Source organism: Poecilia latipinna, unplaced genomic scaffold, assembly GCF_001443285.1.
Source record: "Poecilia latipinna isolate Pla-1442-1.1 unplaced genomic scaffold, P_latipinna-1.0 Scaffold1041, whole genome shotgun sequence".
NCBI lineage: Eukaryota > Metazoa > Chordata > Actinopteri > Cyprinodontiformes > Poeciliidae > Poecilia > Poecilia latipinna.
The window spans coordinates 381,762-399,434 of NW_015113657.1; the positions used below are offsets into that span (position 1 = coordinate 381,762).

Genomic DNA, 17,673 nt, shown 5'->3' on the forward strand with positions numbered 1-17,673 from the left:
TAGTCTGTGTCCCAAATTAAACAAAGCCCAATACATGCTAACGACTTAGTCCGTCTACAGTTAAGCTCTCCCATGTGGCACCTTGCAACAATGTTGTCATGCATATAGTAAGAGTCAATTTTAGATATAGCCTTGTGTCAGCCTATGAGTTAACTGGACTCTGCCACCTGAGAAGACACTTCACATTTTAATTTCCTCACGTCATTCTGTTTGAGGCCTGCGGTCTGCATGTCTTGTCTTTTTATAGTCTGTGGTGGTGAGGAGCTCATGCCTGCAGTTATTGATAACAGCTTTGGGCCCATGCAGACAGGAAAGACATTTGATTGAATTTGTCACTGAACATTTCATGTCTGTTTTACACTTGACCTCAAATCCTTCTTCACTTGCAATGAGTTAGATCCATCAGTGGGAACCCAGGTGAATTATGGAATTCCGATGGCAACCTAACCATTCACAGTATATGTCTTGTGAGGTTTGCAATCTACACTGTAATGTTACTCACAAAATTACATGGAGCTAAATGTGGCTTAGTAGAAGGAATGGAAAGAAAAGTCGTCTTGCAGTCCAGTTGTGAGCTTGATATCTGTGTGCTCCTGTAACATGTTGATACTCCCCTGGCCAGGCTCTGGATCTGAAGTTGCTTACTGAACTGTGAATTGGTGCACAAAGTTATAAGTGTAATTGGGTGAATGCCGTTCTAGTGTGAAGCGATCATTATGACTGGAAAAGTGCTGTAAATAATTTACTCAATTTACTATTTCTAGTGGTATTTTTAACAGTATAGTTTAGGACTTTTAAAGTAAGATTCTGTTAAAAAGTTGGAAGAGAGTATTATCTTACTATCAGCAGAAAACTTTTCTGTCCTCATTTAGTTTCCTGCAGGATGATGCTATAACAGCAGGTTGGCAAAATAAGCTATTATCTTAAAGGAAGTTTGATCTCAAAATAGCACTGTAGTTTATGCACACTATATTTTTCACCTTTAAATTATCATCACATTTCCATTGAGTCCTTAATAAATTAAATTAAATAGAAGCCAGTGATATTCAACGAATATAAGCAGGTGGAACTTTATGACCTTTATCAAACACATGCTGAGAATAGAATATGTAAAGCATTCATAAAAACCTGCTGGTAAGCATGTAAGAAAACAATAAAATTAAATAAAAAAGGTTTTCAGTGTCTCCTTTCTTAACCTTGATCATAAAGTCTTTGCTCAGTTATTACTTATTTATGATGTCTGAGTTTTACTAGTAGTCTCATTATTTTTGTCTTCGGTGTTCACTCCAGAAATAATGGGAAGAATTTTTATAACTTTCAAAGCACTGCAGCTTAAATCTAACCTTGACAAAATAACAATCAAAAACAAGCTAAGACTGAAAGCTAACCCCCACGACTCATTTATTTATTTATTTAAGTGTATTTAATAGGGACAGACACATCGACACAGACAAACTGAACAGAACAGAAGTTCCATTTTTGCGTCATACTACTTATAGCAACGGCTAATTTACAGCACTTAACTCTAGATGGGCTTTTAAACAGTACATCTTAAAACTAGTAAAAATTGAAGTAACAGTCATTTAAAACAACAACATAATGTTGACAACATCTACACAATCATGCATATAAAACAGTGAGACTTAAAAGTGACACATAGAAGTGTAAAGACTGAGGGGTCTTTACACTACCCAACAGGAATGCTGATTATGTTTATTTTACTCTTAACATTGGCATTGTTTCAGTTTTTCCAGTGTGTGATTGTAAAATATTAGGTGCCAATATGCAAAGTGTCATTAAACAGGTTGTGCTTCAGAGTTTGGTTGTCTTTTTTGTAATTAACAAGTTAACTGTGTCTTGTTATTCCAGAACATGTGCCAGAGGGAATATCGCGCTGCTAGGGGTGGGGGAGTATGAGAAAGAGCAGGGTCTATGATAGACTGCTGACTCCAATACACGTACATTTTTACTGCAACGGATACAGGCTCAATTAAGTTTATGACATCTTCTTTTATCCTGAAGATGCATAATCTGATTCTTTGTAGGGTAGTAAAGCAGATCTGGTGACGATTGAGCTGCATGATATAAGGCATTCAGCATTGAGCACGTTCAGGCTGTGTACATCTTTATATTTGTTCTTTGTGATGCACATAAGCTGATAAAACGGTATGGAAGCAAGAGCAAGAGGGCAACGTGAGCGTATTTCAGCAAGTAAATTTGAGTATGTTTGTAGGCTCAGCTTTTCTCCAGGTTTGTGTTTCTCTTGTTACGTCAGTCCTATTAGCTATGGTCTATATTTAGCAGGCGTTCTTAGCCAAACAGCGTGGGAGAGAGTTCTGAGAGATGTGAGCCTGGAAAGAGGTCAACATGGTGACAAAGATGAGCTGTGAGCAGTAAAAGAAGAGCCAAATGATCAACAAGTGATCAACAAAAAGCAAATCTCAGCCAAATAATTCTATTCTATTCTATTCTATTCTATTCTATTCTATTCTATTCACTTTGTTATATATATAATCAATAAATCTTATTAGGTCTAACCAGATAACAATTACCTTATTTAGAAGCTAATAATCACGTCTCAAAGTTTCCCAATTATAACTATTTGTTAGAAAAAGAAAATAAGTATTCTGTGATGTTTTATTCACTAAAACTATAGAGCATATAAGGAAATAAATAACACAGTCAAACCTGCGTCCAGGCCTGCCCAAACATGCAGGTGTCATATTGCAGTATGCTACTGAAACATCCGAGTTCAAATTTAGCCTGGAACCTTTGTTGTGTGTCATTTCACCTTTGAAATGACACAAATACTTGCTGCTGGCATTTGTAGTATGCTACAGAGAGAATGTGGTTGTTTACAACAAATGGGTCCGGGTCCACAGGTTAGTTAAAAATATACTTTTTAACTAACCTTTTTAACTAACTAGCTTTTGCATTCACTCATGGTCCTTAGCTTTCACCAAAACTGTCGTAATGCAAATACCTTTTTATTTCTTATGTGCATCCAAACAATTCAATTGCAGCTAATCAAACACTTTAAGAGCTTATATAGCATATATACACAAGTTTACATTTATGACTAAAATCTGTATTTTTATTCTTTCTGTCAAAGGGCTGAGTTTGAGTTTCTACGTCTACAAAATAATTTGGCAATAAATACTATGCTAAATACAATTACATAGTCCTTTACTACATAAAATGCACAAGCAACAGATGCCCAAAACAAGACGTCAAAAGCACAGCATGCAGCTGTTACCCCAGTCATTTATATTATGAGGTGTAAAGTAGGATTGGTCATAAAAGCAGGGACAGAGGAGGCAGTAACTGTAAGAGGAGAACGTGTGGCGAGTGCAAAATAGGAGAGAAATGGAACTTGAGAGAGGACGATATTAATTATTCATGTCATGTTTAATAATAAAATGAACTCATTCATACTCAATTGATTCAGATCAAAAAAGGTGCAGAGATTTTGCACGCTCTATCCAGGCATTGAGAATTATGAGTGCTAACATAAATCATCAGAAAACAAAAAAGCTTAAATAAAAAAAAAAACATGGTAACATCTCACAGCTTCCACATTTTCACCATCTAACAATGTTTTCTATTGTATTTATCCAACTCTTCATTTGAAAATGAATGTACTTGTTCTTATGGTTAACATACAGTGCATAATTTGACTAATAGAAAACTATCAGACAGATATCAAGCATCACTATAGCAGTACAAATTGTCAAACCCTGGTTGATGAAAATACAACTGGGATAACTCAAACAGCTAAGCAGTTGCAAACTAGGAAAATGTCATAAGGTGGAACAACAGCAGGACACAATGGAGTAAGTCAGATAGGAAACCAAATATCCTAACAACTAAATAGAACACAGTGAGTCTGGTATATTCCTTGGTTTTGATGCCAGTGCTATGTATGGGTTTGGTACAACAGCCAGAAACACACACATTTTGGATTCTTCTTTTCTGTTTTAGTATTTACAGATGAGGCTTAATATACTTGAACACCAAGGCGAGCATTCCCTGCTAGTTCATTACTTCAAAATGTAAAAGTATCTACATCTAAGTCAAAAACTAAAAAGTTTACATCTTGAAATTATAAAAGAAGAAAGTATAAGTTTAAATGATTTTTACTAAGGCCTCATGCAAATCTAAAGGAAACCCTGAACCTGGTGTAGTATTTAGTAGTATCCATTGTACAACATTATTGAGAACCGACAGTGACATTACTTTGGTATGGAGGGCTTCAAATACTGTGGTATCTTCTTTGACTCAATATCTGTTTGGTTAGTCACATAAAGTATTAAAAGAACACATTTGGATCTTCCTTTGAATGAGAAGGAGGGCTAATATTTTTACTAATGTTTTCTTTGCTTTGATTATATCCACTGCACTGTGACAACAGGATTCTATGACAAAAAATCAAAAGACTGCAAACTAGTATTCAAGGCATACAAATGTGAACAGTGTAACTATATTCAGCATAAGGGGGTTATAAACGCCAAAACATTAAAATATTTTTCAAAGCATTGTCTAAATGAAATGTTTATCCCAGTGCAAGATGTGGACATTGTGCTGAATGTATTGTGTTTATTAGATTCCTAGAAATTAACTGATTTGCTTTGACAGGCAGCACTGTAATTCTTTTATGTACAATAGCTGTGTTTAAGTAAGACATGTAGGAAGAGTATCAACATTGTGGATGATCAATGTTACAGTCACCTGTCAGTAGTTTTATAGTCATTGATGATCTTTGCTCTTATAATAATCAACCTAACATCAAATGTACAAAAACAAAAGGTAACACAGCAAAAGTTAGGAAGTACAAACAAAACAAAACAAAAAATGTTTTCTAACTGAGGTTCTCAGTTTGGAGGTCAATGTACTGTTTGTTTCATAAGGAAAGTTTTTGTTCATATTGATGTTGTCATTTATCAGGATTTGTCAAGTGTGAAGACCAGAAACAAGAAGAAAAACAGAAAAGTTCAAAAGAATGCAGTCAAATCAATACAGCTGGCAAAGCCAAATATTTTCATATAACACATTTTCAATATTGGCATATTTAGGAGAAAAAAAACATTGTAGTTGAATACAACCATTTTATGTAAAACTTTGAGGAATTTAACAACCTTAAAACCAGTGACTGGAATTACTGTGAATTTAAGTTTGCCTTATTTTTTATTGAAATATATAATCAGAAACATAAGCCTAACAGATTGTCAAATTTCCAGATGCCATTTATTGGTAAGTAACAAATGCAACAGTGCATTTCCTCCAAACTTTGTAGGTTTATAAGACAATATTCACATGTTTCCCACACAAATCTAGTCAGAAAGGTCACTATATTTATATTCTATCCTGTACTGAAAATTAATATGCTATTTATCCAAATAGCAAAGGATCTGCTTGACTGACATAATCTTATTCCAAATGATGTAGTTATGAATATAAATTTAATGATGAGGAATACAACAATTCATTTGCCTCCAATTACAGCTCTAAGTTATTTTAGATAAAATTCAAACAACTGGCAAGATGTATATTTCTTTTCCAGTAACTTTACAATTAAACAGTCATCTTGAGAACTCAACCTGGTGCAAGACCATGTATATTTTTACTTAAAGTTTGTTATTTGATTGTTTTCTTAACATGTTTGCTACTCATATATGCCACATTGTGTTGCTATTACCTCAACTAGCTATGCAGCATGTTAATACAGAAGCAATACAGTAAGTACTCCACACAGTAAACAGTGTGTAGGGCCTAATTTAGTGATCTGTGCAGAAATTAATTGTTAGCTGCCCTTTAAATGTTTGTTTGTTTGTTGTTGTAATATCCCTGAGATCATGTTTCATGCGCAGGCATGGCGGGGCTAACTTGTTTGACTGGAGCCATTGTGTCATTGTTGACAGCTGTCGTAATGATGCGGCAGTTTTGCATGTCATTCCAGTCTATTCTGATTCTCATCACAAATTATTTTCCAATGTTTTTTGCTACCAACTTATGTGGCAACCTATTAAGGGTTTTGCTGCAGCCATAGATAATAAAAACAAAATGCAAGCAAATAGTTGTACTTTGTTTGCATTCGTCAGACTTAGCAATACTCTGCTCTGTATTTAGAAGACATAATGTACACAGAATTTCGAATTTGTCTTTTAGGAGAGTTTGTAAAGGTAAAGGTATTAAACATATATTAAGCAACAAAATATTAACATGATAGTTTGTAAACAAATATTTAAAATGAATTTGATTGACCTAAAAGTCTCACTAGAAAGTTAACTGATGAAACAGAGTTTACACAAATTAGTTTGTATTACTAAGAGTGTTTGAATCAGCAGGTCAGACCTCAAAAGATTGAATATCAGTATCAGCCAGGAGGTGTTTGATGCATCCCCTAGATATTTGTGACCTTAACTCAAATTCATCTTTTAAAATGAAAATAGTCCTTGCTATTTTTTCCTAAATACTAAATATCTAAAAAGTTTCTACTGTTTCAATTCTGTGGTAAACAGAGAAAGTGATCTTTTTGCTTGGATGTGTGAGGGAAACATCCTCACCTTTCCACTCCTCCTTCCTTTCAGCAGGTAAAGTGCAGAAATCTTCACCTAAAAGCCACTAGCTGCTGCCTTCCTTATGAGGGAGACACCTCTGCCACGGGCTACAGGGCAGCGCCAGCAGCAGGAAGAGGATTCCACCCACAATGAGAACAGCGCCTGCACAGCCGATACACGACACGGACCAGGAGAGCTCATGGTGGAGAGGAACCGTGTGGTCACTGGCCAAGAAAGATAGGACAGACTGGTGGAAAACCAACAGAGCTATGAGCACCATAACTCCTGTAGGAGGGAAAGACCAGAACAGGATATGAGAAAAAAGCTTATTTTCTAAAAAAAATAACATTTAGTTTAATAATTCATATAAACTCTACTAGTCTGTGGCTACCTTTACTGACCTGACAGGATAAAACATATGGATGCTGGCTTCAGAAAGAAGAGAATCTCCTTACTGAGAGCCATGGTGATGCAGATGGCTCCCATCACCATCAGGAAAAGGCTGAAAAGGGCCAACATTGCTGCAGCCACATTCAAATCTGATCACAGGAAGAGGAATACACCATTAAAGCATAACAAATCAGCTATCCCTACTATATTTATCAAAATTACTACATGGAGGCCAACAGAGCAAGAGGGATGAGGCACCAATGTGATTTATATGTACGTCTGTCTTTCTTTATTCAGTCTATGGCACTGTGTAATCTTAATACATTATGAAACTGCCAGAGAAAATGAGAGGTTAGACAGCAGCGCAGAGACACTCAAACAGTGTGGGTGGAATACATATTAAGCACTCAGAGTGCAGACAATAGTCAACCTGAAAGAGTGAGGCGAAGAGGTGAAGGAAAGCACATAAAAAACAGAGCGATAAAGAGGGGAACAGAGATGATGGAGAAGAAGACAATAGTAGCAAAAGAGGAGGGTCAAAGGTAAAAAAAAAAGCAGGTATTTAGAGGTATGTGGGAAAAAAACAATGAAAAAGTAGGATGTGGGTAGATGAGGTGGGACATTATGTGACTCACTTTTGTGTGTTGTCTTCTGAAACATGACAGTATTTTCCCCCGTGGTGAAAAATTTGAAGTAGGTGCAGTTGGATTCTGCAGCAGTAAAAGGAAGAACAGCTTACTGTAACTGACATGGACACAGACTCTGCCAGGTAACAAGCATTGGCGGCAGGCAATCTTGATCAACATCTTATTGAAATTCAAGGAGCCACATCTCACATCTTCTCTCACATCCCACCCCTGTACAATTTGATTTTAATTGTTCTCCATCAACCATAATCAGCCATGAGCGTCAATGACAAGCTCAAGGTGACAACCTAAAGCTTCCTGTACAATTTGTATTCTGCTGTTCAGATGATGTGTTACAACAATTAGTGTTTGGCAGTCAAATTGATTCTGACACCTCTATCTGTTCCCTCGCACTAAGCAAACACACACACACACACACACACACACACACACACACACACACACACACACACACACATCACTCTTAATTAGTCTGATGAAAGCCTCGTCCTCAAAGTGTTCTGCTGTGCGTTTTTCATATCTCATCAGCCATCAGAGTTCCAGTGTCTGCTCCACGGTTGGGAAAATTCAAATCCCGACATCAAGTAAGATGAAGGTACAACTTGTAGTGAAGATAATAATTACATCTTTTACCTATGTTCATACTTATTATGGTTTTGGATCAATAATAATTTAAAAATCTGTTTTCTACCAAAGTGGGACAATTGTAGTTAGCTTATTTAATTAAAAAGTAGAAAAAAGGTACTTTTCATGAAGTTTTTTATTGGTCTGATGTAATATTATAACAATAATATATATAATCTCATATTTTATTACCTGGAGATGGAAAATTGCCCCAATTAACAGAAAGAAAGGGTTTGAAAACCATGTCCATGTGTAAATATTCTATATAATGTGCTTCACTTTGTGAATTTAGTTACTGAAATGAGTTACCTTTTGAATGATATTCAATGGGTCATGGAAAACGGATTTACTGTTTAGTGCATCCCTAATAATCTTCTGGGTAAAATATAAAACAGAAACCTTTAAAGTGATTTGGATCAGAGTAACTACATAATGAAAAAGTAAGACAATATAAAGCTGTGAGATAGTAAAATTAGTTAACACTGATTTATTTGGGAGAAATAAAAAAATAATTGTGTGCGATTGCATAACTAAATTGTGATTTTAACATATATTATATAAAAAACTTGAAGGAAAAAAAAATATAGAAACTTTACAGAAATCAGTATGTCCATTATATCAGTTAATGAAACCATTAACAAAACGTTCTGTTTTCTAAGTTGGAATGTTGGTTTTGTCTGATGTTTCCTATGTTCTCCATTAAACATCATTTTCATGGGACAAGAGTTAACAATTTTTGAATTGTTGACTGCAAAGAGAGCCTAGTCAGAAGCTCATGTATTTTTGTACCTGTTATGAAGAAAGAGAGGATCATTTCAACCTGACATGGTTACAGTGACTCAGCCAGTTACTCATCCAAACTATTCAGACAAATCGCTGTCACACTATGAGCCAGACGTGATTTGTCTAGGCCAGAAAGTCAGGTGGACCTCTCAGACAAGCTTACTCACTCCCTCAAGCTGAGCTGTCCATTGGGTTTCACAGTCGGCCAGTTGGCCTGTCAGTCATCTGCCTGAACCTCACTTCCTCAAACAGAACATGCAGCCATCAAAAATATCCCCATGAACCCATCCAAGTAGTCAGATATCTTTAAGTCACCTCCAGGCAGCTCCGCAGGTCCACAGCTCTCACGTTCTGGGTCGATATCAGACACCCACAGAGTCTTAGTGCACCCCTTCCACAGACCATAGTGAGCTGTCAGGCATGTCTGTAAAATAAAAACCAGACAACACAAGACATAAAGCAGGGTCAGTCTCTGTTTTGAAAAAAAATAAATAAATAAATAAAAAAAATAAAAAATAAATAAATAAATAGATTTCAGTTTGGTTTTTCCTCTTCCTGATGCTGACCTCCTGTTACATGCTTTATTTTTTAACTTTTAAATCAGAAGTCATGGAAGTGCTGTTTGATGTTTTACCTGATTGTTATAAAAATTCTTTGGGGGCGCCAGTTCCACCCAGAACTCTGTCCCGACTCCCAGGACTGTCAGGACGACACCAACTATGGCCACAAAAAATGCCAGCTTGATCTTATGAGAAAAACACAATAAATCAGAATTTATGTATTTATAAATGACTTGAAATTCTTTCTCTCTTTTTTACGTCTCTTGTAGGCATCTTTCAAGTGCCATCTCACTTACAATATGTTCATAATATGGTGCACCTAAAAATGCCACCACATTATTTTGGTTGTTTTATAATTTTGAAATATTTTCATGTATAATTTATTTTATTTTTTTCAAAATGAACTAATTATATTTTGTTTGCAGTTCAGCATGTTAATCTGCCTGCATTTATAATGCTTTCCTGAGGTTGGGATGGGAGCAGTAGTGGCGAAGCGGAACCTTTGTTTGGGGGCGTTGCTTCCAGGTTGGTTTTGGGGCGGACTTCCGGTTTGCCTCGAACGCAATCTGGATGCTAAAGGTATCGCTTCGGTCATCATTGCTGACTTCTATTTTATTATTATTTTATTATTTATTACACACCAAGACTACTCTGTAAGATATTTACCACTTATATGACCATAATAAAGCACTGTGTCACGGTTTTTGTGCACCGTTTTGCTAGTAGTTGCCAGTTTTATCAGGTGAGGATAAATTTGGCAGTATGCTAGCCCGCGCTGGGAAAGTTCTGCGGGGGGGAGGTCATGAGAATGCCGTGATATCTTACTAACTCTATGTTTTAGGAGTTTTATTTTGCTTTTGTTTGAATAATATTCAGTTCTAGTTGCTCGTTGACTCATAAAGTAGTTCAGAGCATGAGCGTAAAGTGAGTCCAGCCAACGTTAAAGGTAGAGAAAGTATTCTTTGTTCATGAAGTGTGGGAATTGAGGTTAAAGTAGAAACAATGCTAAGTTAAATTCTGTATTTGTTTTGTAAGTCTTGTAATTTTATTTTTGATTGGTATTAAGTTAAAATCAGTGTACATTTTGATTATTACGCCAGTCAATATAGAGCTACATGCAGTGAAGCTTTAAAACTGTTGATTTATCCTGTTTGACACACTCTCCCATGGTTGTCTTTATCCAAGTGTAGGTTGAATATGTGAAAAGGGTAGTATGTGAAGTTAACATTTACCTGTGAGAAAAGTAAACCAGGTTTATAAGGCAATGGTTATGTAAAACATTAATACTGTACACTGAAAAAGGTTTGTTTAACAAATAAAGAAAAACACAATCTGGATGCTAAAGGCAGCACTTCAGTTGTCATTGCTGACTTCTATTTCATTATCCTTCAGATTGTGCTCATCACTGATATATCAGTTCTGACACAGAGTCACTTCAGTATTATTTCATATTCAACTTGACAACCATTGAATAGTTTTAACTGACTCATTCATTACCTACAAAGTCCTAACCCAAGCTACAATTGAAATTCTCCAACCATCTGAGCTACCTCTTTTGCATTACTTTCAGCATTGCACTATCTTCAAATTGATTGATTCTGGGTATTTAATAATGCTTGACAAATGCAATTTTGGTGTATGTATTTATATTCTCAGGAATATATATAGTCTTCAGTTGTTGAATAAAACTCTCTTTCAATCCAGCTAAGAAATGGCAAAAAACATTGCTACTTCTATGCTTCTACACTGAAAATAACATTAGAAAAGGCCTCATGTCCTTCACTCCTACACATATCACAACATAGCATCAGTTTGGTGCTTACTGTAGCCAAATCATGGCTTCCTTTCTAGTGCCTGAACGGCTCAGCTCTCTGACAATCATTGATATTCCTGATTGTAATTCATAGTATGCAAATTGAATAACCAAAAATGACCACACTGCCTTCTTTGGGTGTAAGAAATTGATTGAAAACCAACTAGGGTTGGTCAGCTGGACTAAACAAATCTGACTTTCCACGTCATTCTGAAGTCTGACTTTGATGATAGCTTTCATTCTCATTTCCTTAAGCCTCATGGCAGTCTTGGTAGGAGCTGCAATTAATGTAAGTGCAGAACATAATCACTTTCAAAGTATTTTTTGTTTTGCTTGACATGCTTGATTCCATGATTGATTGTCTACACAAAACAGAAAACAATAGCTTGATTTGACAAAAAGATAAAAGAAAATTTACTAACAAGTCCAAGAAAGATAACTTTGCTAACATAGCACCCATATCATTTTTTCTGCTGTAAATAATTTAGCTTTTTAGGCCTGATTACTTTGGTCATCCACTTGTTAACTTATTCTATTTATTGATTGATTTATTTTTTGCATATTTTGCTATGACCAAGAAAAAACCTGAAGTTGTAGACATAAACAGACAAAATCAAAATAAATCTTTGAAAGATCTTGATAAAATGTACAGTGACGTTACAGTGTTTATCCACAAAGCCAATGTTGGGGGAGGGGGGGGGGGGGGCGGAAACCATTCAAACTTATTACTGAGACACTGCAAAGAATCAACCAATAACACACAAACAGTATTGGTACATATTGGTCAGTGGCCTTATATAGTACTACAAGCACTATCACTACAGTTTAGAGCTGGTGTTTCAAACAATATTATTGTTTTAATTTATTATTGTTTTAATTTAAGAAAATTTCAAACTACTAGAAAAATACATGAACACTATCCAAAGCCTCTCACCTTTCCCTCCTGGGCTTCACTCATGGCATGTCCAGCTGATGTTGTCCTGCGTCTCTTGTTCCCACCAAAGGTGCTGCGTCCACCCATCAAACTGGCCAGGCCCCCTGCGCCTTGTGCTGGTCCTCCTGGTGCAGCCATTCCACCTGCTGCTGCTGTTCCCGGGGCCACGGTGCGGCCCTCCTCGTCAGTCAGAAAAAAAGTTGACCACATCTTGTTTAAAACAGAGCGCAGTCCCAGCTATAAATCTCAGTCCGTTGGGTGGTTGAATTGATTTGTAGTTTTTTAGGGATAAAAATGGAAATGGATTATTTACTCTCAATTTGTGATTGTCCAGGAAATAAAAAAATGGGGGTAAGAATCCCTCTCTACAGATGTATCTGACGCATAACATTGAGTCTTAGAATACAAAAGGTTCAGAAAAGATTAGTTTGAGGTACTTCATGATACAAAAATGCAAAAATAGACTACAGGGGAGTTTTTAGGAGTGTTTCTGGTACTTGAGTACCGTTGGAGTGCAGAAGGCAGAAAGGCTACTGGAAACAGGATTGGAAAAAGAGCAAAGAAAACGGTAAAAATAGAGTCAAAGATTATGGTAAAATAGAAACATCAATATTAACAATGTTAGCTCATTCTTAACTAACCCCCCACTCCCATAAGACAAATATAGCATACTGAGATTAAATTACAATGTGATTACATTCAATGTTAACAAGTAAGTTAATTAAAGTGAAGGTTAGGTTACTATACTGTCTGTAAAATTACATTGAGACTGACATAAAAAGAAAACATTGCTTGTAAATGTGCAAAGTCGACACAATAAAATGCTAAAAAGTATTTCAAATGCATCAAGGTGAAGTTAAAAAGTTTTATGGGTGTGTAGTTGCATTATAGTAATTTTATTGTAATTTTGGTTGCAAATTCCTATAAATTTAGTTTGATTCAATGTGCTAGGAGGTAAAGTTAAAACAATAGATATAAACAATCTTTAAATAAAGCTTCTCAGCTTATAACCTTCATTATATATTCTGAAACCATTTGTAAAATAGAAGTCATTGTCAAGTCAAAGGCTTTTACATTGTTTTTCTGAGACTTTCTGAGTAACTGCTGCATGGATACGCTGAATCTGGAACACTTCTTGCTGGTTCTGTAAATGAAGCAGCTGTGCTGCTGCATTCCACACGGATGTAGTGACAACAGACTTGACATGCAATCGTTTTTGTTGTTTGGAAGAACGAAACACATCCCCCAGGGAGACCACAATCCTTTACCGACGCAGCAGCATCTGTCTTGTTAACAACATAAAGAGCTGTAACGGCACAAGTTTTCAGAGGTGCTCTGAAAGCTCCAAGTAAGTGTGACAATACCAAAAACAACACATTATTTTAACTGCACATTTTTCACAATGTGTAACATTCCTGAAGAATTTGGCAAACAATCAAGCCTGCTTTTTTTTATCAGTTGTGTCCTGTACCTTGCAAAAATAATTATCACAAAAATAATAATCACACTGCTTTTGTCCAAAAAAAATTTCACATCACAACCTCATATTTCAGGGTGTTTTATTTAGTTTCTTTATATGAAAGATCAACTCAGTAGCACAGGATTGTAAAAGGAAACAAACTATCTGTGATTTGCAATAATATCATAAAAACTACAGGAGTTGTTTTCTTGGTTCTATGTTTGATAAATGCAATCTTACTCTGGCCTAAATTCACAGTTGTGCCACTTTTCATTTTTGATTTGAACATAGTTTTGTAAAATGAGATTTAAATATTGTTAAATAAACTAACCCTGCATATTTATTCACAGTTGTATTGATTGGTCTTCATGGTGTTTGTTCACCGAAAAAAACCTCTGATGCTTTCAAAGAGCAGGTTTATTTATACTGAGACTAACTGACACTGTGATTACCACTTAGGTTCCTTCTAAAGACAAAGATTACAGTAAAAACATCAACATATTTAGTAGCATCAGGACAAGATATGGAAAGTTGAAGGGGCTTGAAAAGTTTTACACAATACTGTATCTGTCTAGTACAACTACAGTGTTGTTTCACTGTTTTTACAGCTTCTCAATGTCTAGCATCACACCAACATTAGCAAAGTGAAACATGAGACCGCCTTCATTACACTATGGTACAAAAATGTAACAAAGCAAAAACTATTTGCATACCACTGTCAAGAATTGAAGTCTTGCTCCTGGTTACACCTCAAGGTGAAGTGTTGCCAGGTACAATAATTAATATGTAAGGAAGAATATCTAGACAGGAGTTCCACCAAACTACTAAACTGCAACCAAAACAACTGTGTGAAAATCTAAAAGTAAAAAAAAACTTATTTTTGTTTTGCCTCAACAATGCTTTTAATGTCGAGCCTAAAGACAACCATAAGAGCAAATCGTGCTACCAAGATAGAAAGAATTTAAAACTCTGCAATAAATCAATCTGTGTCTTTCTTTAAAGCATTTTACTGGGCATTTGAGTTCAAATCAACCTGGTCATTTTTCCCAAATGTAAAACAAAAATGAGCGGTTCTATTTTCGCAATAGTTATTTACCATTGCATACTTTCTTAATTAGTGCTAAAAATGCAACCAGCATTCCTTTATCATAATGACAGTGATAAATACGCATCCCCTGGGTTTACAAATGCACAGCAGTAGTCATCAACAACACCAAAAAGTATTCACACCTTTCATTGCAGCTTATTATAGACTGATGCAGGTGGTTTAGAGCATTAGAGTGTTGAAAAGAGTATTTGTACCGGCTAAGCATATGTAAGAATAAAATATTCTCCCCATTCCTCTTAAAGCTGGTAATCGTGCTCCTTATAAGGCATCCAGTAGGACAAATTGGAAAACCAAGAAAAAGCTCCCTGTAGGTTTAAACAACCTCCAAAAACTGCATTAACAAATCCACGTGAAGATCTCACAAACATAAAAAGCTCCATGGGGTTTTTGAACCACATCTCATAGACTGTAGGCTCCGTGAACACTATTTGCAGGCAGCATTTGAAAATGATGATCAGCGGCTTTTTTCGCTCCAAGCCCTGCCCTCCCATACACACAAAACAGATTTGAGAAGCTAAAAAAAACACCACCATGCCAAAGTTAAACCCATTACTTTTATTTTGTCACACTTTAACACTTGCTGCAAGCGTGCCTCACAATATTCGCCGTCACTTCACAAATATCACAACAATGACATTAACGAGGTAGCTGACCTGTTTGCTGACCTGCTTTTTGTGTGTGTGGTTCTGCTCGGAGTGACGGAGGGCGAGGTGGGGCGAGGTGAGGCGAGGAGAGGAGAGGGAGTGACAGAGGGTGGGAAAGGGGTGGAGGTCAAAGTAGCTTGGTGCTACGTCTGAAGCAGGATAGGTTGCCGGGCTGGAGGGGTTGAAAAATAATACAAGTTAAATGCCACTGTGTGCGTATACACACTGAAAAAAGCACGCTCTGTGGTAATTTCCATGTTCCGTGAGTGTACTTTCTGGTGCACATTTGCATATAGTTTCAAGAAGAAAATATATGTTGGTATTTGTTTGAGGAAGTGTATGCACATTCCTCTCTTTTAGCTAAAAGACTCAGTTTCCCCAAAACTAAATGCCTAAAATGTGTTTGCGTGTGTGAGGTACACAGCCACTCTGAAGCTTTTGTAAGTCAATCCGTTTGTTTATTCTCACTGCAACAGTTGTGCAGAATGATTTTTCCATTTTTTCCCATTTTAAATACACTTGAAATCGTATCAGATTGCACCCACTCAAACCCCGTCTCTGTAACTGTGTGTACATGCGTGCATGTGACTTCTCCATAGCTATTTTTGCCCCCCACCTGTTAATGACTATAAAGCCGACTGAGGGAAAAAAGCCTGTAACGGGAGGGGGTTGTGTCAGCTCAACCCTGGCTGATGGTCTCATGTCTGCAGCTCCCACTACCATTCTGGTGATTGAAGAGGCAATAGTAGAGTCAACACCTCGAAGACAAGTATCACAGCCGGTGGGATGTTGGTGGGCTCACATGGTCCAGTGTCAGGGTGAAGAAATCAGTTGCACCAGACAGTGAAAACCTGATACTCCTCTGCCTGCTGACGCAGGCACAAGCACTCTGTCAAGTTTGCTACAAGGGGCACCAAGATGTGTGAATGCTGATCTGTAAAGTATACACTTGGAGAATGATCAGGTTTAGGGTTGCTTTATACTGGATTTCTGTCCATAGCCAGGTACGAATCTTTTCTACATATTTTTTTTCCCAGTAAGAAATGTCAGATACAATTATATAAACTCATTATTTCAACACCACATTTCTCTTGCAATGGAAAAAATTAAGAATGTTTACACTTATAGCTTACTTGGGCCTTGTTCAAAAGAAAGATATAACCCTATTGAAATTCTATAATTTTTCAAATCAAACACTTCCAAACATATATTTTAACATTTTCCTGGAGCAAGACTGGTTACTGCGAACTAGCACACTGACATTTCTTGGAACAAAACGGTCAGCAAAAAAGCATTTTTTCATTGTCATTTTACACTGCACAGGGGGATAACTAAAAACCCAAAATGTTGCCAACAACTGCTATTAGCTGATCATTTATAGAAAAAAAAATCATTAACGGTCTTGCTTTGCTCTTTGGTCCAAAGATTTATTAAGTCTTCCATCTGTTTAGGGTGCCTCTGAGTGTCTTGTCCTCCTGTTGTCTGGGAAGAAAAGAAAACACTGCAGTCAGATATGCTTGGCATTGTGATTAGGTGGTGCAAGTGCATGCAAGAAGGTCAGACACACAAAGATAGAGGACTCAGTGTGAGGGGTAGAAAATAAGGATAAAAAAGGAAAAAGTGAGAAAAGAGGATAACTCAAAAATGAAGGACAGGGAGGCAAGTCATGCAGAAAGAGTTGCCTCCCTTCCCTCTAAGCCTGAGCAGACACATTAAATACAGCAGGAAAGTTATTAAGTGAGTGGGTTTTAGTTATTCTTAGTGCTCAGTCCACAATTAATTGGAAAATATATTAGCTTGTTTATTACTGTCATGATATTTTGTGAAAATAACTTCTACCTTCCGTTTGGTACTTATGATGGATAGGGACTGGGTTGCCAATGGAAAACATCATTGTTATACTTATTTTAATAACAATGAGATTAAAGTACATATTCTGCTGCATGGAACATAAAAATCTGTGTAGTCTCAGAAAGTGACGTCTCCTCCAGGCCTTTATTGTGAAATGTTGTTGACACCCAAGGTCAGATCGTCCTTTACCTCAACATCCACAAACTGAAAGGTTGAGAACTTCTTCACACAATCCACATCTGTGATGAGTGAACGAATGCTAGTTTTGTGCCTCCTGCAATCCACAACCAGTTGCTTAGATTT

At 36.5% G+C, this 17,673-nt stretch overlaps 1 protein-coding gene across 5 annotated transcripts; it reads right to left on the reverse strand.

Moving 5' to 3' along the window:
• Positions 1-3,389: 3,389 nt before the first annotated feature.
• Positions 3,390-15,653, reverse strand: LOC106959053 (voltage-dependent calcium channel gamma-6 subunit-like). 5 transcript variants are annotated; one of them, XM_015051344.1, is made up of 7 exons: positions 15,529-15,653; positions 12,309-12,838; positions 9,636-9,746; positions 9,317-9,425; positions 7,583-7,657; positions 6,959-7,096; positions 3,390-6,842 (listed from the first exon to the last, which is right to left on the reverse strand). In XM_015051344.1, the coding sequence occupies exons 2-7, from the start codon at positions 12,516-12,518 to the stop codon at positions 6,622-6,624; spliced, it is 864 nt and encodes a 287-aa protein (XP_014906830.1). In that variant the 5' UTR covers positions 12,519-12,838; positions 15,529-15,653; the 3' UTR covers positions 3,390-6,621. The 5 variants fall into 5 exon arrangements, with proteins under 5 accessions (XP_014906830.1, XP_014906827.1, XP_014906829.1 ...); XM_015051341.1 differs by having other exon boundaries at positions 12,309-12,841; XM_015051343.1 differs by having other exon boundaries at positions 12,309-12,841; positions 15,541-15,651.
• Between the last annotated feature and the right edge of the window lie 2,020 nt (positions 15,654-17,673).